The 24,992-nt window shown below is 35.3% G+C and overlaps 1 protein-coding gene across 3 annotated transcripts in view; it reads left to right on the forward strand.

Moving 5' to 3' along the window:
- LOC132153212 (RNA-binding motif, single-stranded-interacting protein 1-like) overlaps nucleotides 1-24,992 on the forward strand; it is a 66,164-nt gene that overhangs the window by 35,172 nt on the left and 6,000 nt on the right. For all 3 annotated transcript variants that reach the window (XM_059562557.1, XM_059562558.1, XM_059562559.1), the window contains exons 3-10: nucleotides 2,554-2,612; nucleotides 9,628-9,719; nucleotides 15,318-15,475; nucleotides 16,729-16,808; nucleotides 19,045-19,160; nucleotides 20,843-20,892; nucleotides 23,867-23,954; nucleotides 24,037-24,087. In XM_059562557.1, the coding sequence (XP_059418540.1) occupies nucleotides 2,554-2,612; nucleotides 9,628-9,719; nucleotides 15,318-15,475; nucleotides 16,729-16,808; nucleotides 19,045-19,160; nucleotides 20,843-20,892; nucleotides 23,867-23,954; nucleotides 24,037-24,087 (694 nt within the window). The remainder of the gene's footprint in view (nucleotides 1-2,553; nucleotides 2,613-9,627; nucleotides 9,720-15,317; nucleotides 15,476-16,728; nucleotides 16,809-19,044; nucleotides 19,161-20,842; nucleotides 20,893-23,866; nucleotides 23,955-24,036; nucleotides 24,088-24,992) is intronic.

Genomic DNA, 24,992 nt, shown 5'->3' on the forward strand with positions numbered 1-24,992 from the left:
AATATGTCCTTAAGGAAACGCTGTCTATCCGTAAATGAGCCAAAACCAGGGAGGAAAAATTCCTCAAACATTTTTCAATGGTCACTGTACACTGTGTCCTAACCAGACGTGGTGCAATAATGAGACGATATAAAAACTAACTCTTCCTGGTTCATCTGAGTTTGTCTCTTGTCCTGTCACTCATCACATCTTGTTATTTTCCTGGTTGTGTTGTCATCCAATGTCAAATTTGTAAATTACTTTATCATGCTGTTTCCTAAAAACTGTGATTTGACTAGTTGCACAATTGTATCTGATTGCAAATTGCCATGCTTGTGTCCATCTATATCTTAATGCATTTTTTGAGTAAATAAAAATGACTGACTGGAAAAGTATGGGAGCCTATATGAATTGAATTGTAAATCTATACAGTTTTCTAAAATACCAGCACTGTTATGGTCACCAAATATTGTGCATCCCTTGTTAATCTCTACGCATTTAAATCACAAATAAGAAGTCTGTAAACACCGAGCAGAAAAGTCTGCTGATGATTGCTCACGCTGAGTGAAACGCAGCCCTGAGCTCTTACTATGGAGATCAATATGCTCCTGGTGCAGGGAAACTGGAGCTCTATAATGGGATCAAGACTGGGCTTGAAATGGCAGGTGAAACACCAGTCACATTGTTCCTCCTCTCAGGAGCGTCATTCTATCCGTCTCTCTGCCTCTTCTCCACCGTCTGGCCTCTGCAATTCAATTGTAATAGATTTTCAGTGCAAGCTAATGGAGAGGCGGCCTATTAGAACAGGTTTTTCCTCCTGATGGCCTCATAGTTTTCTGGTAAACCGGACGATGAAGCACATAAAATGAGCTATAAACGCTGTTGTGCTGTCTCTGTGGACAGCAAGATTAATGAATGGCATTTGTCAGCTTTTCATAACATGTTCGCTCTCTTACGAAACCTAGTGAGCTGCCTAAAGGAAGTCATAAGATGCCGCCTTTTGGCTAATTCTAATGCATTTCATTCAATATCTGTGTGTGGTGCATATATTTCTGTTTACAGAGCGCAACAGTCACATTCATTTCCTCCATAGGAGAATTGATTTTGAACAGTAACTTATAAATCATTAAGACAGACCTACTGTGAGCTATGAGGTTGTTAATCGATGCTATATGCTTTTTTCGAAGCCATCAGCCACGTTATTTCAACTTATTTTTAAAACAATGGTATTTAACATCAGAATTCCTGGTGAAAAACTACATTACCCATGATTCTGCAGAGAAATCTCCATCGAAAAAAAAAAATCGCACTTTAGTTCACACTAAACACTCAAACCTCTATGTGTTTGTATTTATTTTGTTTAATATATATAATATCTCTAATATATATCATTTTAAAAATGTGCAGTTAAACAGAAGCATCTGTAAAACGTTTATTTTATAAATGTGTAAATATATATGTATATATAAATATGTATGTGTATAAATATGTATAGAGAAAGAGAGAAATCAATGTGTATTTAAAGAGAAACATTTGCAAAGAAAATATTATAAATGTATAAAATTATTTACTTATTAATATAACTTGTATAAATAAAAAGTTTAATTTAATTTAAAAAAAAGTTTTAATTTTAATTTAGATTTCTTATGAATAATTTTTAAGTGTGTGCATATTTGTGTGTATATATATATATATATATAGAGAGAGAGAGAGAGAGAGAGAGAGAGAGAGAGAGAGAGAGAGAGATAGAGAGAGAGAGAGAATGATGTTTATAGTTGCTATCAAAAAGTTCACAGTCTTTCTCTCTGATTTTCAAGCACTTTTTTGCTCCAAATCAAAGTTTGTAATGTTGTGAATCTCATCGTAGCTGGTTGGTTTGGATCACGGCCTGTCAAACTCTTTAACAAAGTCTTTTTAAAAATCCCCGTGAGAAAACTACTTCAGGAACCAAGATGCTGAAAGAATCTCCTGAGTGTCCCTGGAAGCTCTGCCACTTAACGCTTTCAAGCTTTTGACTGAAGCACGGCTTCCATAAGCAGCTCAGGAAGAGGACGAGGAAGATGTGAGATCCTGGTAATTGATTAATATTAGGTCAATTGGTGCAAACTCTTCATCCCCCAGAAGAATCGGAGTGTGATGTCACTGTGGCCCCGGAGAGACTTGCACAGGCTTTAAGAGTCATCTTCTGTAATTGGATTTCAAATCTCATGAACTCATTCCCATTTGGTTATTAATTGAAAGTGCTTAATGACCCTTTTATCTTTTCTTGCCATCGGTGGCTGTGACTCGTGAGGTGGTATTGGTGCCTGTGCTGTAAGGTCAAAGGTCATGTTTCCGTTCACGTGTGCCTTACAGCATTCCACTGCAGTTTTTATAACCTCCTCATAAATCAGTCACATTTCCCCCCAAGGACTTCTTTCCCCGCTCTGTTCTCTCCAGAGACGCCTTCTCCTGCATTGCAAGTGGTTTTAGTTTCAGTTAGATTATAACCATGGTACAAATATGGTAATGTTCTGGCCCATTTATATCTGTGTTTTAAAATTCTTAACGCATCTTTGTTTGTTCTTGTTGTAGATATGGAAAAATCGTATCAACCAAGGCCATCTTAGACAAAACCACGAACAAATGCAAAGGTACGTACGTTTATGTTCTGCGCTCTGATTTATGTGGCTCAGAATCTGTGAAGTTTAGACTTTTGCCCTAAGATAGGATGTCAATGCTTGGTTCAGAAAATTCAGAATCATCACATTGTATGGTTGTGCCCAGCTTTTTATTAAAACAGATCCTGAAAATGGCTTTTATGGCCATTATGATATAATGAGATAATGAAAGAACGCAGCTGATTTTGTATAAATCCTACTCATTTTCTACATGGAGAAACCGATTTTAAATAATATTGTTTTATAGAAAAGAATGTGTCTGTTATCCGTACATGTCATTACTTTTAGAAAAAATCTAAATAAAAAAATAAAAATCATAAAAATATTCCAGATCCAAGGCAGCAAATTTCTTTTTTTTTTTTTTTTGCCAGCCGTACCTATATATATAGTTCAGCTCATGGTGTAGTCATGTATTAACATAGCATAGAAGTGATTTTTGTATGATTTGTGTGTACTGTACAGTGTATATTTATTATGTATAAATACAAACAAATGCATGTATATATTTAAGAAAAATGTTTTTTATATTAAACATATAATATAAAATATATAATATAAATATATAAATGCATTTACTTGTAAATATTTTCAAAATATAGAATGTATGTGTGTGTGTTTATATATAAATAATAAATATACACAGTACACATACATATATTATGTAAACAAAAACATCCATTTATTTTGGATGCAATTAATTACGATTAATCGTTTGACAGCACTAGTAGCCAGTTAGATTCAAGATTAGATTCAAGACTAAAATACATTAAGGTGTGTTTTCGACACTTTAATAAAAACATATTAAAAACATAATATATTACGTTTCAGTGTTGCCTTGTTTTATATTTATGGGAGCTTGTTTTCACCAAGGGATAAAAATGGCAGTTGTAACTTTTTTTCTTGCAAATCTGAGAGGAAAAAAAAATCTGAATTGTAAGATATAAACTTACAGTGGTGATTTTGTAACTTGCAATTGAGAAGATTTAAACTTTAAATTATTAGAATAAAAATAAAATAAAATTTAAACTCAGAATTACAAGAATAAAAAGTCAGATCTTGTGAGATTTAAAGTCAGAATTGTGAGAACCAAAGTCAGAATTGTGAGATTTAAACTCAGAATTATGAGAACCAAAGTCAGAATTGTGAGATTTAAACTAAGAATTATGAGAACCAAAGTCAGAATTGTGAGATTTAAACTAAGAATTATGAGAACCAAAGTCAGAATTGTGAGAACCAAAGTCAGAATTGTGAGATTTAAACTAAGAATTATGAGAACCAAAGTCAGAATTGTGAGAATCAAAGTCAGAATTGTGAGATTTAAACTCAGAATTATGAGAACCAAAGTCAGAATTGTGAGATTTAAACTAAAAATTATGAGAACCAAAGTCAGAATTGTGAGATTTAAACTAAGAATTGTGAGAACCAAAGTCAGAATTGTGAGATTTAAACTAAGAATTATGAGAACCAAAGTCAGAATTGTGAGAACCAAAGTCAGAATTGTGAGATTTAAACTAAAAATTATGAGAACCAAAGTCAGAATTGTGAGAACCAAAGTCAGAATTGTGAGATTTAAACTCAGAATTATGAGAACCAAAGTCAGAATTGTGAGATTTAAACTAAAAATTATGAGAACCAAAGTCAGAATTGTGAGATTTAAACTAAGAATTATGAGAACCAAAGTCAGAATTGTCAGACTTAAACTAAGAATTATGAGAACCAAAGTCAGAATTGTGAGAACCAAAGTCAGAATTGTGAGATTTAAACTAAGAATTATGAGAACCAAAGTCAGAATTGTGAGAATCAAAGTCAGAATTGTGAGAACCAAAGTCAGAATTGTGAGATTTAAACTCAGAATTATGAGAACCAAAGTCAGAATTGTGAGAACCAAAGTCAGAATTGTGAGATTTAAACTAAGAATTATGAGAACCAAAGTCAGAATTGTGAGATTTAAACTCAGAATTATGAGAACCAAAGTCAGAATTGTGAGAACCAAAGTCAGAATTGTGAGATTTAAACTAAGAATTATGAGAACCAAAGTCAGAATTGTGAGATTTAAACTCAGAATTATGAGAACCAAAGTCAGAATTGTGAGATTTAAACTAAGAATTATGAGAACCAAAGTCAGAATTGTGAGATTTAAACTCAGAATTATGAGAACCAAAGTCAGAATTGTGAGAACCAAAGTCAGAATTGTGAGATTTAAACTAAGAATTATGAGAACCAAAGTCAGAATTGTGAGATTTAAACTCAGAATTATGAGAACCAAAATCAGAATTGTGAGAACCAAAGTCAGAATTGTGAGATTTAAACTAAGAATTATGAGAACCAAAGTCAGAATTGTGAGATTTAAACTCAGAATTATGAGAACCAAAGTCAGAATTGTGAGAACCAAAGTCAGAATTGTGAGATTTAAACTCAGAATTATGAGAACCAAACTCAGAATTGTGAGATTTAAACTAAAAATTATGAGAACCAAAGTCAGAATTGTGAGATTTAAACTAAGAATTATGAGAACCAAAGTCAGAATTGTGAGATTTAAACTAAGAATTATGAGAACCAAAGTCAGAATTGTGAGAACCAAAGTCAGAATTGTGAGATTTAAACTAAGAATTATGAGAACCAAAGTCAGAATTGTGAGAATCAAAGTCAGAATTGTGAGAACCAAAGTCAGAATTGTGAGATTTAAACTAAGAATTATGAGAACCAAAGTCAGAATTGTGAGATTTAAACTAAGAATTATGAGAACCAAAGTCAGAATTGTGAGAACCAAAGTCAGAATTGTGAGATTTAAACTAAGAATTATGAGAACCAAAGTCAGAATTGTGAGATTTAAACTAAGAATTATGAGAACCAAAGTCAGAATTGTGAGAACCAAAGTCAGAATTGTGAGAACCAAAGTCAGAATTGTGAGAACCAAAGTCAGAATTGTGAGATTTAAACTAAGAATTATGAGAACCAAAGTCAGAATTGTGAGAACCAAAGTCAGAATTGTGAGATTTAAACTCAGAATTATGAGAACCAAAGTCAGAATTGTGAGAACAAAAGGCAGAATTGTGAGAACCAAAGTCAGAATTGTGAGATTTAAACTAAGAATTATGAGAACCAAAGTCAGAATTGTGAGATTTAAACTCAGAAGTATGAGAACCAAAGTCAGAATTGTGAGATTTAAACTCAGAATTATGAGAACCAAAGTCAGAATTGTGAGATTTAAACTAAGAATTATGAGAACCAAAGTCAGAATTGGGAGATTTAAACTAAGAATTATGAGAACCAAAGTCAGAATTGTGAAATTTAAACTAAGAATTATGAGAACCAAAGTCAGAATTGTGAAATTTAAACTCAGAATTATGAGAACCAAAGTCAGAATTGTGAGAATCAAAGTCAGAATTATGAGAACCAAAGTCAGAATTGTGAGATTTAAACTAAGAATTATGAGAACCAAAGTCAGAATTGTGAGAACCAAAGTCAGAATTGTGAGAACCAAAGTCAGAATTGTGAGAACCAAAGTCAGAATTGTGAGAACCAAAGTCAGAATTATGAGAACCAAAGTCAGAATTGTGAGAACCAAAGTCAGAATTGTGAGATTTAAACTCAGAATTCTGAGAACCAAAGTCAGAATTGTGAAATTTAAACTCAGAATTATGAGAACCAAAGTCAGAATTGTGAGATTTAAAGTCAGAATTATAAGAACCTAAGTCAGATCTTGTGAGATTTAAACTAAGAATTGTGAGAACCAAAGTCAGAATTGTGAGAACCAAAGTCAGAATTGTGAGAACCAAAGTCAGAATTATGAGAACCAAAGTCAGAATTGTGAGATTTAAACTCAGAATTCTGAGAACCAAAGTCAGAATTGTGAAATTTAAACTCAGAATTATGAGAACCAAAGTCAGAATTAGGTTCTTATAATTCTGACTTTAAATCTCACAATTCTGACTTTGGTTCTTATAATTCTGACTTTAAATCTCACAAGTCAGATCTTGTGAGATTTAAACTAAGAATTATGAGAACCAAAGTCAGAATTGTGAGAACCAAAGTCAGAATTGTGAGAACCAAAGTCAGAATTGTGAGATTTAAACTCAGAATTATGAAAACCAAAGTCAGAATTGTGAGATTCAAAATTAGAATTACAAGAATGAAAGTCAGAATTGCGAGACAAAAAAATGTCAATATTTTTAATTGTGGCAGAAACAGGCTTCCATACATTCCTATCAAAAGCATTGCAATATATTACATGAGTGCGTGCAAATACGAGTTTCTCATCTGTAAGCACACTTATGTGTTGTTTGAGTGTTTATGCATGCATTGGTGTGTGTGTATGTGTGTGTGTGTTTGCACGCACTACTTTGCGTCATTGTGCAGCTATGCTGGCGTGGGTGTATCAGGCCTCTGGGTTTGTTCCAGGTCACTGTAGCCCAGGATCTGGCTCCGTTCCTGGTTTGGCACCTCGAGGGCACGACTGCCCCAGAGCTTGTGGTTTAGTCACAGCGCTGTGAATTATTTATGTGCTGAGTAATTTCAGTCAGGCCCCTGTCAACCCAGCCGAATTTAAAGAAGGCGGATGGAAAATATTAACCCAGAGTATCACGGTGATGCACAAATGCAAATGATCTAAATGTCACTGAGCGACTGACCCAACCCATAGTTTAACCAGCAGAGCCTTTCACTTTCACATTAAACTGTTCAACACTAAGCTGGGCGATACTGTATATATTGTATAGTTACGACATGATTTTGCCGGAAATGTAAAAATAAGTTTTTTATTTGACTAATGATTCTAGTTTAGACTAGTTTTACAGTTTACATTGGTTGAGTTTGGTTAACAATGTCAATAAATACTTAAAATAATAGTAGAAATAATAGCTAAATACATTAAAAGAATGTTTGCATTTTTGTTTTTGACTATCATATTTAATACATCAGGCTTTTATGGCTCATATAGTATGATATTAAGAATATGGAGGAAAAAACACCTACATTTCAATCAGAGACCCAAACTGAGCAAAAACATGCAATTTGTTGCAGATGCTGATATTTATATGGACTAAAGTTAAGATGAAACCCTGATGCTTGTTATGTAAATCAGTGAGATCTTTATAACAGTACAGCAGACACTTGCATATAGTATTAATAAAGTACTTGTCATAACGATTGAAAGATAAATAAACATTCCTCAAAAGCCTAAAGATCATATTTGATACTCACATTTGAATAGAATTTTTCTAAAAAAAAAAGATGGGTAATCAAGTCAAAAATTACTTCAGTTAAGCAAGTGTTCATCTTGAAATGTTACTAACGATATGAAACGTTATTCTTACGTTAACTTAATAAAAATCATTAAAGATTTAAATAAAAAAAGACATGTGAAGCACAAGTCAATCAGACCTCAGATCATTTAGGGGCCTTAGAAATTCGTTATACGATAGGATTCATAGGGTTAATTTTCCAAAGTGTCCATTTCAGTGAATCAGTTTAAAACTGATTCAATGAATCACTCAACAGCACTCTCCGTGTTTCATATATTAAAATGCTTTAGTAAAAATGTGTGGGAAAATGTTCCTTTCTGTATATTGTTATATTGATAAATATAAATGTGTGATGGTTCCACTCTCAGAGCAAATCCATATACGGTATATTATCAAAAGACTATAATTATTTTTTGTGCGGATGGATCCTAGCTGTGTTTAGTGAGTGTTTCTTTGTCACATATATTTCAGCTTTTACTCAGGATGAGCTGCGTTTGTGGTTTGACCTGTTGGCTGATTAAATATAGCAGGTTACAGCAGAGGAGTGTGAAGGGTGGAGCTGAACGCAAGGACTTATCTTGGATCCACTTCCTCATGTCCATTTATTTGTTCTCATTAGAGGAAGCAAACACTGATAGTGCAGCACTTCTCTAACTCCTGGCTCTCTGATATATGACTCACAGCACACTTACTGAGATGCTTTCTACAAGCAGAGCTTTGCTTCCTCCTGTGGCCATTAAAGTGTTCGTGTCCGCTGGCGATTTGTGCCTCAAAAAAACATCAGTGTATCCATTAGATGCTGTCATTTCAGATCATCTGAGCCATGCATTTTTTTTTTTTTTTTTTTTTAATTATGTAATTTGTTGTTGCGTGAAGTTTCTTTATATTTTCTAAGGGTGCTTCGATTGGGATTTTTGAGTTGATCACCGATCACAGAAGCAGTGTCTGCCGATATGATCACAGATACCGATCTCTTTGAAGTCGTCTTTTCGTCGTGTAGAATTATTTATGGTAATGTTCCAGTCGGGATTTTTACAGACATTCATTCAGTGCCTGAATTTCATTTTTGAAAATAGGGGGAATTCCCTTCTTAGGTGATTCTTGTGAGATATATATATATGTGTATATATATATATATATATATATATATATATGATTCTCACCTAAATGTTTGATAATGCAGTGCATTTTTGTTTTAACAATGGGACAATTGTTGCACTATAGCTTACACACAGCACAAGCCTGATTTTGTGAGCCGAATGTGAGGTGGCCTTATGTGTGCGAGCTCTGAGTGTGCATAAGCGCACTGTTTAAACACTGGCAAGGCTTAAAAAGAAATGCAAATTATAAACTTTAGTGACGTTGCAACACTGCCTCGATTGAGCAAGTGATAATTCCTGTGTCAACTGTGCACCATCCAGCTCGGTTATAGTGCAGACGCAATGTGCGCATTTTAAGAGGGATTTTATTTTATTTTATTTTGTATGAATCACCACTGAGAATAAACAGGAAAAAATATGCAAAAGAGTATGTAACGCAAAAAAGTATGCAAAATAATGTGAATATTTAATAATTAATAATTAATTAATGATTAATAATAAATATAACATTATTATTATTATTAGTAGTAGTAGTAGTAGTTATTAACTAGTACACCGTAATACACCTTCTTTCTTTAGGTCAAAACTGTGTGCCGTCTCTTTAAAGCTGTATCACAGCTCATGTTGTGCTTGTCTTTCTCTCAGGTTATGGCTTTGTAGACTTTGACAGCCCTGCTGCTGCTCAGAAAGCCGTCAGCGCTCTGAAGACCAGCGGAGTTCAGGCACAGATGGCAAAGGTAAGAACACACCTGTTTCTCCTGTCACCTGCAGCGAGATCCGTCTGACACGCTTCACAAGTCATGTGACGTCAACAGACTGTGATGTCAGAGGCAGATGCCTGAGAGTGTGAGGAGGACATACCTGTACAGGTGCAGCATCCAGACGAGCCGGCCGACCGGTTGAAAGACAAACAGGAGAAGTCAGGAACATGTCCAGATCACATTTCACCACTAAAATTAACAGCCAGCAAATTATATAGAAATTATGTTTTTCTATAAAGTAAATGAAGACCATCTTCTAGATTTTTAAGATAGTGATGCATTACAGGGAATTCTTAAAAAAAATATTCATCCCATTCATCTCTATTGCGAATAATAGGAATTATTTTTGTTTTAAACGGAATCATTTTGGTAGAATTTGGGATAAAATCCACTCAGATGTAATGAAAATAATATCATAATGCACAATTACTTTTATTTTACAATTATGTTGCAATAATGCACAATTATAATTTCTTATTCTGGCATTAAAATTATATTAGAAATTATTCATTCTATAAAGAAAATTGTGATCAACAAGATATTTTGCATTGACATTTTTCTGGCAATGAAACACATTTTCAACCAAATTTTTATTATTGCAAACACATAAAAATAAAAATAAAAAGTTGAATTTTATATGTATTTTTTGTTCAACCGTTAATTTAGGCTGATTTTCATAACCAAAAAATAAATGTTTCAATTACATAAATTATTAAGCTCATTAGTAATAATTGATTTTAAATCTCTCTAATGAATCATTTTAAAACACCTGTAATTGTTTTTGTAGAATTTGAGAAAATGCACTCTGTTATAATGAAAATAATATCATGAACAATGAACGCATAAAAGGCAGAGCATTGCATTTGTGTTGCATTGCAGTTGTGTAGTATACATTACTGCGCTGAAGAAAGGGAAGTAAATAATCGGAGGTTGTCATGGTGAATGCTTGTCTGTCTGAAGCCTATAAAGCCTCAGTCAGGGTGTGTCTCATTGCTCTCACTCGTTCACATGAATCAGGGACTCTCAAATCTAGTGAGCATTTTAACGGTCCTCACGCCTTCTTGCCCCAGTTCTTTTCCATTTAAATTACATTTTTTTAGTTTACACGAGCCTGGAGTTTAATCCTGGAGTTTTTTATGTTGAAGAAATGCAAAGACAAGTCATATTGACTTTAGATATTGAGGTTTAAGGTTGTTGTTAAAGTTAAAACTAAAACCATAAAAAATGTGTTGCTTGAAACTATCAAATATATAAAAAACGTTGTTGTTTTTCAGCTAGTTGCCAAGACATGTCATTTTTATGTCTGGAAATAACCATTTATGAGCAGAGTTATGTTCTTTAATAAGGCTCTGTCTCAAATAAATAGTTCACCTATAAAATGAAAGTTTTGTCTTTCTCCCTGCACATTGCATTAGAAATGGAGTTGCTCGGGCAAGAGTCATGCATTTGTCATGCTCTCGTTCTGACGCATACTTCTTGGCTTGTTGTCCTTGCATGTATCTTCCTTTCACCTTGTTTATGGTATAAGAACAGTTGGTTAGACATTAATATCTCAGACAGGAAGCCTCTGGAGTAACCTGGTGACATAGCACTGTGTCTGAACCCTGCACTCTGGCTTTGTTTGCAATGGAAAACTGCATTTTAGATCTGATTTTGTTGAAAAACTTTTTCAAAATTGCTGAGATGTAGATGAGTTTGTTTCTTCATCAGTACAGATTTGGAGAAATCACTTGCTCACCAGTGAATGCTCTGCAGTGAATGGGTGGATTGATAAAACCTTTGAAATGTTTTTGTATCCATCTCCTGACTTGTGCATGTCCGCAACTTTATCCCGGAGATCTTTTGATTGTTTGCTTCAGTTGCACTACCAAGGACTGAAATGCTCCAGGAAAGTTATTTTTATGCTGAGCTGATCAAAATGGGTAGAGCTGATCACAGTTGAAACTCAAATGGCTTTGTGTGCCATTTAGAAGGTGAATTAGTTATTTTTAGGAGGGGAGATGATCTCTTTTTCATGTTGCACTGAGTAAATACAGCTGGATAGAACAAAAACTGTCTTTCTTCATTTCAGGCTGCAAAGCAACAAAATGTGATTATTTTAAAGGGGGACGATTTTTTTTCTTTGGCCACTGTATATACTGCAGGAAAAGTAAGATTAGGATGCTATTCTGAACACAGTATTCTTACACTCTCACACATGCCCATGCATTCTCGTTCACACATATGCACTTCGTTTTTTTCTCCTACTTTCTCTCGTACCATCTGTGTCTGACACACACTTACTCCACACATACATATTGAGTGCTTTTTTCTGTCACATGGTTTGTGTTGAGTAAATTGTTAGCAGGTGACACACATGCAAGCCCACACACAGTGTTTGCTGCACTGCTATTCCAGTTCATACTAGTCTAGTGCGATATTTCAGACTTGGTTTTTTGAAGATTCACTGATTTATATTGTGTTAGGGTTACTGATGTGATCAGCTGATAGGGATGTGTATGTGTGAGATTGATGGAAAGGGAAAAGCACCTCTTTCCTCAGCCTCTGTACACTGATATCAGCAGAAAGCTCTTAATGTCTGAGAGATGTAATGTATGTAGAGATGTAATTCAGCATTGCGTGCCTCATTGTCAGAACGTTCCAGCGCTGAGCTGATTTCCATGTCCTGTAATCCTTTTCCATAGCTCTGTCCTGTAATCTGAGACCCGATGCACCAGCCCCGCTTAATTTAGCCCAGGTGTAGCATGTTTTTGTTTTTTAATTATTCTTTTTAGAGCACATTTTGGAATAATAGTCATAAAAATGTCATAATAATAACACAATTTTGGAAATTATGCACACTTGGAACAACCTATATCTTTATATCTTGAAAAAAAAATTAACTGAGATAAAATATTTAAAAACGAATTTAATTGAAACTAAATTTAATTGAAACTTAATTTAAGCTAAATGTCCTGGGTATTTCTCATTTTAGTTTAGTTTAATTTGAAGTGCTAAAATAACAAAACTAATAAAAAATAATAAAGTATATAGACATATTTAAAAATGAAGAAAACATAATAAAATTACTAGATTTTTACTCAAATTAAAGTGAAGGCAGAAAATAAAAATAAATTAATAATAACTATAATAGCATATCAACGTTACTAAAAACACTGCAGCTAATCCAGTTTATTTTAATGAGATTTATTCAGATTTATGAGGAAATTCATTGACAGTTTATATTTGTGTATTGTATATTTGAATATCAATATAATTCATGATTAAATATATGTTTATATTTTATGTATTATATATATTTGGTTGGTGCGGGAAATCTCTTCTACTCACCACGGCTGCATTTATTTGATCAAAAATACAATAAATACAGTAATATTGTAAAAAATCATTACAATTTTAAGAATTTTCAGCATCATTACTCCAGTCTTCAGTGTTACATGATCCTTCAGAAATCATCAAGAAACATGATGATTATTATCTGTATAATTAGTTGAAAACAGTTGTATTTTTCTGGAAACTGTGGAATATTTTTAATTGATTGACAGCAGCGTTTATTTGAAAAAAACAAATTTAAAATTTAGCCTTTACTAAATGCCTTTACTGTCAATTTAATGCATCCCTGCATTTAATGCATTTTTAAAATACAATTCAGCATATTTTATTCAAGTATTACATATTAATTAATGCTGTTTGCTTCCAGAACCTTTTAAATAAGATTTTGCATATGGCTGCTGTAACCCGAGCCCGATGAGCCGAGGTAGCACTGGTATGTGGCTCTGATATTAGGTTTCGGTCTGGGTAAGTCTGTTTAAAGCCACGCCAGCATTTTAGTTCTCCCTCTGGAGCAAGCCAAGCACATTGTGAATTTATTTGCCTTTCAAAAACGGCCCATAAAACACCCGCTATTAGCTTCAGCGTTCGTCCTTCAGTGTTTAGTTATGGGTATTGTCATAGCACTGTCAATAGCTATTTTTTTTTAAACAGTGTTCTACGATGACTCTCCAGGATCCCCAGTGCCTATTATTACTTTAGTGATCCAATACCGCCTCTCCCTTGTCTTCTCTTTGTTCTGCTCATTTTTCCTCCAGCTCTTAGGGGTGGAGATTGAACGCAGTAGGATGTTAATGAATATTAATGTAGCGGCCCCTTTTGTCCCCGGGGAGAGTCTCTCCCTCGCTCTCTGCTCTGTTTCTCTTTCTATTTCTGCTGATGGAAGGGAAACCACGGCAGGAAATCAGTCGAGGTTTCTCCACTTGTATTGGGGGTGACCGAGAGCTGCATGCAAATGAGCCTCTCATCAATATTAATGCTCACCCTTTATTAGCTGGAGAGTCAGGAGAGGTAGATATGTTTTCACTTTAACCTCTTTTATGAATTTAATTCACCTGTTCCATGTATTTAGATATGGTCTTCATTCAAAGTTTTACTGTAACCTAGTGAGATGTCTACTTAGACAGCATTTTATCGTATTGACACAAAGCCCATTTCAAAAGGTAGGCATCATTGCAGCTGTCCCATAATGCATTAAACAATACTAGTGAAAAAAAAAAAATATATATATATATATATACACACACACACATACGTACACCCACCAACATAAATTCAGTTTTATATTTTGCAGATGTTAAGCCTAATAGTTTGTAATATTGTTTTATGTTAGACTATTATATATTAAATATATATTAAATATTCTGTATTATATGATAAATATTTGTGCTTATTATGCTAATTGCTGATTATAATAATATGCAAAAGATTCCCCAAGAAATGAAGCATAAATATACATATATGGATAAAAATGTAGTTCAGTCTTATAAAAAAATAACTTAATTGTCTAAAATGCTTATTCTACGCTATAATAAATTAGCACAGGGAAGTTTTTGGCTGCTAAGATTCTATTTGTGAGTTCCTGTGGATCTGTGGAAGTGGTAGAGCATTGCGTTAGCAGAGCAAGGTTGTGGGTTCGATTCCCAGGGAACACGTTAGGTAAACAAATGTTAGCCTGAATGCACTGGAAAAGTTGTTTTGAATAAAAGCGTTTGCTAAATGTAATGTAAACGTTTGTCCTATGTTGCACTGAGTAGCTCCGTCCACAGTCAAATCCAATTGGTCCAAAATCTAGTTCCACAAAACTGAATTTGATTGGTCAGACAGACTACTTGTCTCTTTGGGATTGTTGGGACATGTAAGAAGCCATCCATGCATGCAGCACACTAGGTTTTGTAAGCGGCCCATTATTGACTGGCAGATGTGGATGTCCACTGATTTCTGTTGTCAGGTCTCCAGGTGTTCTTCTATTAAATGATAAAGGGTTGTATAAACTATGAAAGAGCTCCGACCGTGTGTGTGTGTGTATGAATGATGTGAACGATAAGATCTGAGGTGTTTTTACAGGTGTGCTTAACCTACATGTGCTAAAAATAACAGAAATCATTCTTCTTTACACAAAAGTTCCATGTTCAATACAACTTAAGCTCATTTTGATGCTATTAATCAGTGACTTTTGCATCAGGAAACCGAATCAAATGGTAAAAGTTTCCCCGTTTTTGTTTTGTTTTTCTCTCCCGAAAGCAACAAGAGCAGGACCCCACTAACCTTTACATATCTAATCTGCCGCTGACCATGGACGAACAGGAGTTAGAGGCCATGCTGAAGCCCTTCGGACAGGTCGTCTCCACACGCATACTGCGGGACACCAACGGGGCCAGCCGAGGGGTTGGATTTGCAAGGTGAGGCTCTTGTATCTGACCCCGAATCACCAGGTCAACTCTTGTTGTCACGCTATCGTTCTTTGTGAATTCCCCTTCTATGTACCAACTATGGTTCAAGTCTGCAGCGTCCGTCAGGGAATCAGGCGTCCTGGAAAGCCCCTGGCATTCTGCCCGCCGCAACACAAACACTTCAGAGTTCCCATGATTCTTAGCGCCAGTTAGTTCCTTAAAAACATAGCTGTGCATCTGACATATCAGCACGACAAAGCTCTCTGAACATCTCTTAGCACAAGTTTTTACTTGTCGTAAATTTACTAAGTGTTATTCTCACACACTTGAATGAAAAACCCCTGACCTGGTTTATCTAATCAGATGAAGGGGTTTCGATTTTCGAAGGAGTGTCAAATATGAATGATATAACAAAAAATAATGAAAAAAAGAGTTTTTAATAAGAAACACAGAATGCATTGGCTAAACGTGACGTCTTTATGATTTTCATAGCTCTGCATATCTAAACATTGACAAAAATGTCAGTTTCTACTCTCTTTTGATGACTTATTAACCTAAGGGTTATTCCTGCTCATTTGAGTGAAAAACCCCTTAAAGGAAACTGAACTGGTTTATTTCATCTGATGAAGGCGTTTCAAGAAGTACGTTTTCATAATGACATTTTTTTTTTTTATGATAAACAAAACATATTGGCAAATCTTCTGTAGATATGGGTTTCAAAGCTCAGCATGTCTAAACATTTATGAAAATCTCAGTTTGCATGACCCTTTTGATGATATGCAATACAAATTTCTGTATTCATTTTGAAACTGATTGCAATGTATTTGTTTGCTGTTAAAATAATCCGAGCATGTTTTCCACTCTGAATGAACTGGAGCTAGATTTATGCACGGATAAAACAAAATATAGAAATTAACAGCAATATTTAACTACATATATTATTGCAAAACTTTTTAATATATAAAAATGCCTTGCAGAGGGCACATGTTAATTCACTTAAATGAACCGATTGAAACGATTCATTAAAATCAAGTTTAAATGTCAGGAAAAGAACAATAAGGGTCATGAAACTATATGACCAGCCTCAGGGTAATGCATTAAGATGAGTGCATTGTGCTTTAGTTTAGTAATGCAAAATCCCCTAGCTATTCTTCATATGACTTTAATGTTTCTCAACATTGACAGCTGGTGCAGGTGATGGGAATGATGTTTTATATCCAAACCAAGAGTGAAATGTGTATTCCTTTACTGTGTTTCTCTAGGATGGAGTCGACAGAGAAATGTGAAGCTGTCATCTCTCACTTCAATGGGAAATATCTCAAAACACCAGCTGGAGTTATGGGTAAGTGTGCATCTGCATGTTTCACAGTTACTTAATACAATTGCTCATGAAAAGATTAAAACATGTCTGCGTTCATATATTGTTTCCAAACCTGCATGACTTTTCTTTCCAAGGAGAGGTTACGTTTCTGAAGGCCACTTTTCTGCGTGTAATAGGAGTAAATGATTGAATTGTCATGACTGGGTGAACCACTACTATAATGTGTGTTTTGTTTGAGCATAAAGACTCAACGCTGCTGTGTTCGAACACATTCATTCATTCTCTGGTAATGATTCTCCTCGGATGGGGTCTAAATGGAAACAGGCTTTCGGGCATGTGGCGCAACCATTCAGTCATAACAAAACTGTGTTTGCACGAATGTAGATTTAGACTCGCTGCACGAAACGCTGAAATTACAGAGCTGGGAGGAGCTACATGGGCATGATGCAGCTTATTGATTAGTGGAGGCTCGTTTGGGGCTCAAGTGAGAGCAATGTGTGCTAATTTTCTCTTTCTGGCCTGGCGTTGCCTCTCTAAGCATTTTAATTGGTTCATTAGACTGAAATAGTCTCCACCGATTATATCAGAAAGGAAGGAAGGGGATTATATGAAGACAGCTTCCAAATTAGATGCCTGTTCTCCTAGTATTGTGGGAAAGTCATTTCAGATGGAGCCAGGAAGCCTCAGAGGGCCTTGAGATGACAGCATATAACTGGTGGAGATTTTGCTGTGGTACATAGAGTCACACGACAGTTATTTGCATGTGCAACAAAAAAAAAGAGATTAAAGTTGAAAATATATAACATCATTACACATGTTTCTTCATGCAACATTGATATTCAGTCTGGAAGAAAACAGGGGCTTTATGAAACATCAGTTCTAATGCTGTAATTATTTAAATGTTATGGCTGAAAGCCAGTAATTTAAAAGATATTGCAAATCTATCATGAAAAAGAAACATAAAATGTATTTAATAAAACAGAGTAAAAATTACTTTCAATTATGAAAACCCATTTCTGCCATAAAAGAAAAAAGTCAATTTAATTATAACAAAAAGTTAGTTATTAAATAAAAGCCATAATTATGAGATAAAAAGTAAATAATATGACAGTAATCAATATCATGGCTTTGTTAAAAAAAGTAATGTTAAAAAATAGCTAATAAGATAACAATACAATAATAAACACGTTTGGAAAAACCTACTTTGATAATTGAAAAGTTGAATGATAACATATTTTGGACATAAAAATTTAAATTTAAATTGAGATAAAAATTGTCCAAATGATGTCAGTAAATGTTATTGTAAATATGTAATGTTTAATGTAAATGATATTTGAAAGTCTAGATTTGTAAAAAACAAAAAACAAAAAAAAAACTTGAAACTAAATAAAACCAGCTTAAAATTATTTTGAAGTTTCTTCCACACAAGAAAAAAAAATCATAATTTTCGTAATTTATAAAAAGTTTAAAATTGAGATAAAATGTCAAAATTATGACATTCTTAATCATAGTTATAAGATAAAACATGCCATAATTGTCAAGAAAGGCAAAATGATGACAGTCATGATTATGAGAATTCATAGTCATAGTTCTGAGATAAAAAGTCAAAATTGGCCAAAAAAAAATCATAATTGTGACAAAAAGTCAAAATTCTGAAGAAAAAAAAAGAATTGTGGATATTACAATTTATCTCATAATTACGACTTTTTAATCTCATAATTACGGTTTACCAAAGTATGATTTTTTTTCTCATAATCACGACTGTCAAACATGTGTAATGTTATTATGAGGCAGAATAACTAACTAAAGTGCTTTCCTTTTAAGAGCAGAGTAATGTTACACTAAAATCTCCAAAAGGGTTCAATCTTTATCTGTCGTTATCATTTTAAGTCAGTGCTAGATAATGAGTCTCAAATCTTGAAATAGGCAGAAACAAATGAAAACAAACGTTGGCCATATTCACCTGATATTCTGCAGTTATATTTGTGCCTCTCTCTATCAAGATCAATTGTTTGGATTGTAAACAGTGGGTTTTATATATAATTCCAGAATGGAGTCAGAGGGGGAGGGGCTAAAAATAAGAGTAATTTGTGACGTCATCCAAAAGGAAAGTGTTTCAGAGGATGCTAAAATGTCACTCAATGAATAGCGTTCAGCAGTTTAACGAGATCTCACGTCTTTTCTGCTGTGATGGTTTTGGTTAAAGCGTTGTGTGAGCACTCATCATCACGCTGAGAGGTCATGTGTGTGTCTGTAGCCCCATCAGAACCCTTGCTGTGCAAGTTTGCGGACGGAGGCCAGAAGAAGCGTCTGAGTCAAAATAAATATGGGCAGAACGGACGAGCCTGGGCCAGAGATGGAGAGACCAGACTTGTGAGTACTGCTCTTTTGCTCTCATCACCATGTTGTGTGTCTGGATCTCTTTTGTGGACATATATCACATGGACAGCAGGGATGTGTGGGTGTGTGTGTTTATACAAGCTACACCAATACAGTCATATATGACATGAACCACAGAAGTGATACTGAGAAGTGTGTGTGTGTGTGTGTGTGTGTGTGTGTGTGTGTGTCTGTGTGTCTGTGTGTGTGTGTGTGTGTGTAAACCGTTTAGTCATTTCCCGAACCTAGTGAACTGAAATGTACCTTGACGAGTGATATCAGATGTGATACTTAGTTTTAAAAACTATAGTGCACCGATATTTCATTTCTTTTTGTTTTTTTTTTTATTTTAGTTTATTTTATTTTATTTTATTAGTACTTCAGGATTTAATCATATTTATAATAAACATTTATTTAGCTTTGTTTGACATCTTGAATGATTTGACCAATATTAATAACCTATTTCTTTTTATTTTATTTTATTATTGTTTTTCATTATTATATTCTTATTTGCTATTTATTTTTTATTTTATTTTGATCAGTACTCTTCAGGATTTAATTCATCATATTTATAATCAACATTTATTTTGCTTTGCAATGCATTGTTCATAAAGAAATCTTTCTTTCTTTCTTTCATTTTTGCACACCAGTTTTAGTATAATAAATTATTTTTATTATTTTATTGTTTTTTTATATAGGTTTTTTTTGGGGGGGGGGGTGTATTATATTTATAATCAACATCTTTTTATTTGTCTGTCATCTTTAAGTGATTTATTTTTTTTGCAATGCATTCTGTGTCTGAAATGTGTCTCATTTATAATATATAATAAGCTTTTGTATAAATTTTTTTTGTATTTAATTTTTTATTTAATTTGATTTACTTTAGGATTTATTTATTTATTCATATTTATGATCAACATTTCTTTAGCTTTGTCCGCTATCTTGAATAGATTTAGTCATTAACTAGTCCTGAAGCGCATGCAGTGATTGAAATAAATTAAATAATTACACAATTAAATTAAAATGTGTGTGTGTATGTATATTAATCACTAATCTTTGGGATTTAATTATTCGTATTTATAACCAACCTCCATGTGATTTTGTCACAATGCATTCTGGGATTGCAATATATAAAAACAAAGCATTAACAGCCTTCACACAAATCTTCCCTTAAAATAAAGGCATATACAGAGAAGGTTGTGGATGGCATGTCAGATCATTTCATTAACTCTTATATAGTTTAACGGGTTTTATCCACAGCACTCGACTGGACAGATGCGTCAGATTCTTCCACATTTTTCCACATTTTGACATCATTCAATATTTGGCTACAAACTCTAGGGGAGAGCAGTGGTGTCATTTGTTTTCAGTTTTATGCTATTTGATAAATATAGTAGCCTCAAAAAGACACTTAGGCCACACTTAATGACATAACTTCATTGCATTATCTAACAAAATATCAAAGCAAGTCTGTATCTGTGTTGAAATACCGTAGGAGCTTTTCACTTCACTTACTTTGTAACTAACACTTTTCTTCGTCATTTTTGCTCAGTGTCTTTTAGTGGATGTATGAAATCATTTAAACACTTTTGACTTCATTTTCATCCCTTCAAAAGCAGCTATAAGCTGAATTGTGTAAGAATGATGTTTTATTTCTCTCTCTTTCTGTCTCATAGACTGGAATGACACTCACATACGACCCAAACACAGCTGCTATGCAAAATGGGTACGAGACGACCAGAGTTATTGTAGTATTATTTATATTATTTATTGTATTATGTAGTATTTATTAGATTTTATTTGGATATTTTATCTTTTCATTTTTATGTTAGTTCACATTTTATTCATTTTTATGTGCTTTTTGGCATTATTATTATTATTATTATTATTATTTGTTATTTCTATTTAACTTGCATTTTATTTCTAGTTTAATAATTTTTGTACTTCTGCATTTCAAATTTTTGCTCAAGTTTTTTAGGTTATTATTTTTTGTTTGATTATTTTAATTCAGCTTTATTTTCATTAAAATTTTTGTAGTTTAAGTTTAAAATATAGTTTAATTTTAGTAATTTTAGTCATTTCATTCATTCATTCATAAAAATTTTACATTTTCCAGCTCTTAGAAACTCTTTATTATTAGATTTTATTTTATTTTATTCCGGGTCGCAGGGGCAACAGTCTAAGCAGAGACGCCCAGACTTCCCTTTCCCTAGCCACTTCTTCCAGCTCTTCCGGGGGAACCCCGAGGCGTTCCCAGGCCAGCCGGGAGACATAGTCCCTCCAGCGTGTCCTAGGTCTTCCCCGGGGCCTCCTCCCGGTGGGACGTACCTGGAACACCTCCCTGGGAAGGAGTCCAGGAGCCTTCTGAAATAGATGCCCGAGCCACCTCAGCTGGCTCCTCTCGATGTGGAGGAGCAACGGCTCTACTCTGAGCTCCTCCCAAGTGACCGAGCTTCTCACCCTATCTCTAAGGGAGCGTCCAGCCACCCTACGGAGAAAGCTCATTTCAGCCGCCTGTATCCGGGATCTTGTCCTTCACCATAGGTGAGAGTAGGAACGTAGATTGACCGGTAAATCGAGGGCTTTGCCTTACAGCTCAGCTCCTTCTTCACCACGACTGACCAGTACAGCGGCCGCATTACTGCAGAAGCTGCACCGATCCGTCTGTCAATCTCACGTTCCATCCTTCCCTCCCTCGTGAACAAGACCCCAAGATACCTGAACTCCCCCACTTGAGGCAGGAACTCTCCACCAACCTGAAGTGGGCAATCCACCCTTTTCCGACTGAGAACCATGGCCTCGGACTTGGAGGTGCTGATTCTCATCCCAGCCGCTTCACACTCGGCTGCAAACCGTCCCAGTGCACGCTGAAGGTCCTGGTCTGAGGAGGCCAACACGACAACATCATCCGCAAAAAGCAGTGACAAAATCGTATGGTCCCCAAACCGGACACTCTCCGGCCCTTGGCTGCGCCAAGAAATTCTGTCCATAAAAATTATGAACAGAACCGGTGACAAAGGGCAGCCCTGGCGGAGTCCAACATGCACCGGGAACAGGTCTGACTTACTGCCGGCAATGCGAACCAAGCTCTTGCTCCGGTCATATAGGGACCGAACAGCCCTAAGCAGGGGGCCGCCGACACCATACTCCCAGAGCACCCTCCACAGGATGCCACGAGGAACACGGTCGAATGCCTTCTCCAAATCCACAAAACACATGTGGACTGGTTCGGCAAACTCCCATGAACCCTCCAGCACCCTGGAAAGGGTATAGAGCTGGTCCAGTTTTCCACGACCGGGACGAAAACCACATTGTTCCTCCTGAATCCGAGGTTCCACTATTGGCCGAATTCTCCTCTCCAGTACCCTGGCATAGACTTTCCCGGGGAGGCTGAGAAGTCTGATCCCCCTATAGTTGGAACACACTCTCCGGTCCCCCTTCTTGAAAAGAGGGACCACCACCCCGGTCTTCCAGTCCAGAGGTACTGTCCCCAACCGCCATGCGATGTTGCAGAGGCGTGTCAGCCAAGACAGCCCCACAACATCCAGAGACTTGAGGTACTCAGGGCGGATCTCATCCACCCCCGGTGCCTTGCCACCGAGGAGCTTTTTAACTACCTCGATGACTTCAGCCGGGTGATGGACGAGTCCTCCTCCGAGTCCCAAGCCACTGCTTCCTCAACGGAACACAAGTCGGTGGGATTGAGGAGATCCTCGAAAATTCTTCCACCGCCCGACAATATCCCCAGTTGAGGTCAACAGGTACCCATCTCCATTGTAAACAGTGTTGGTAGGTCACTGCTTCCCCCTCCTGAGGCGTCGAACAGTTTGCCAGAATCTCTTCGAGGCCAACCGATAGTCTTTCTCCATGGCCTCACCGAACTCCTCCCAGGCCCGTTTTTTTGCCTCCACGACTACTCGAGCTGCAGTCCGTTTGGCCTGCCGGTACCTGTCAGCTGCCTCCAGAGTCCCACAAGCCATCCAATCCCGATAGGACTCCTTCTTCAGCTTGACGGCATCCCTTACTTGGGGATTGCCGCCTCGACAGGCACCGGAGACCTTACGGCAACAGCTCCGAGCAGCCGCAGCGACAATGGAGGTGGATAACATGGTCCACTCGGACTCAATGTCTCCAGACTCCCTCGGGATCCGGTCGAAGCTCTGCCGGAGGTAGGAGTTGAAGATCTCTCTGACAGGGGGCTCGGTCAAACGTTCCCAACAGACCCTCACAGTACGTTTGGGTCTGCTGAGTCTGTCCAGCTTCCTCCCCCACCATCGGATCCAACTCACCACCAGGTGGTGATCAGTTGACAGCTCCGCCCCTCTCTTCACCCGAGTGTCCAAGAAATATGGCCAACGGTCTGATGACATGACCACAAAGTCGATCATCGATCATTTTATCTTTATTTATGTTTTTCAGTTAATTGCCAAGGCAACCTTCCTAAATGTAATTAAAAACAAATTTATGTTTAGTTTTCTCTTTTCATTTTTCCAACTCACTGTTTTAAGGGTATTATTGCAGCAAATTTTTCCAGTAAATATAGATATATATATATATATACTTTTTTTTTTCTGTAAGCGGTCAAGGCAACAATTTTTTTAAAATTTAAAATGTGAATTTCATCAGAATAATAATATTTATAATACTGCAGGACCTGTCATACATTATTGCTTAAATATGACGTTTTTATCTTTCTACAGATTCTATCCGACTGCCTACAGTATTACAAACAGAATGATGACACAGACCCCACTTTCTCCCTACATCTCTCCTATGTCCACATACCAGGTAACACAATATATAGTTCAGATCAAACTCTACTGCTTCCAGACAGATCGAGGTCTCAGAGAATCTGTGTTTTATTATTCAGGTACAGAATCCATCCTGGGTCACCCATCAGCCCTACATCATGCAGCATCCGGTGAGTCTCGTCTCTGATTGTCCTGAGCTGTGTGTGTGTGTGGGGGAGAAATACACTTGAACTGCATCCTGACTGCTCATAGACTGAGAGTGTGGGCGACAGGGACAGAAAGTCAGAACAAACATACTGAAGCAGAAAGCACAGTAGTTTATGAGTAATCAGAATGAACAAGCTTATGCCCAATAATAAAGTTATGAAGCTGACAGAAGGGCACAGTAGGCTTGCATCCGAACAGAATGAAGAGTCTGAAGTTTGCATTTATAAAGAAATGTTTCATTTTATTTAGACACAGGTATTAATATAATAGCTGCTATACTAATTACTGTTATATTATTTTTTATTTTTTTATTTATTTATTGTAATTTTACATTTAATATATTATATTATATTTTGTTTTATTTTATTTTTATTTTAGTAGTAATATAACTGGCTATATTTATAATATTTATTTTGTTTTATTATTTTATTTATTTATTTTTAATTTTTAATTTATTTATAATATAAAATGTAATTTATGTTATTTAATAAAAAATACCATTTGTAATAACTTGTTTGTGTCAACCAGTTAGAAATTAGACAAAATTAAGTTTCTGTAATCTTAAAAAAAAAATATTTGTAACATTACTATGAAAAAGTTCTACAATATTTATTATTTTATTTAATTTTTATTATTGTCATATGTATTATGTAGTTAACTAAAACTTTAACCATTAAAAGAAAACTATTTTATAACTTTAAAAATAAAATACAATTTTAAATTGAAATCAAATGATATATTAAAAACTCCAGTCTCATTTTCAAATACTAAAGCTAAGTAAACGAAAACAAATAAAGATAAATTTATAAAAACTATATAGACATATTTTAAAAATAATGATAATAAATAAGAAAATTACAGAAATACA

The sequence above is a fragment of the Carassius carassius genome, chromosome 11 (assembly GCF_963082965.1).
Source record: "Carassius carassius chromosome 11, fCarCar2.1, whole genome shotgun sequence".
In the NCBI taxonomy this organism is placed as follows: Eukaryota; Metazoa; Chordata; class Actinopteri; order Cypriniformes; family Cyprinidae; genus Carassius; species Carassius carassius.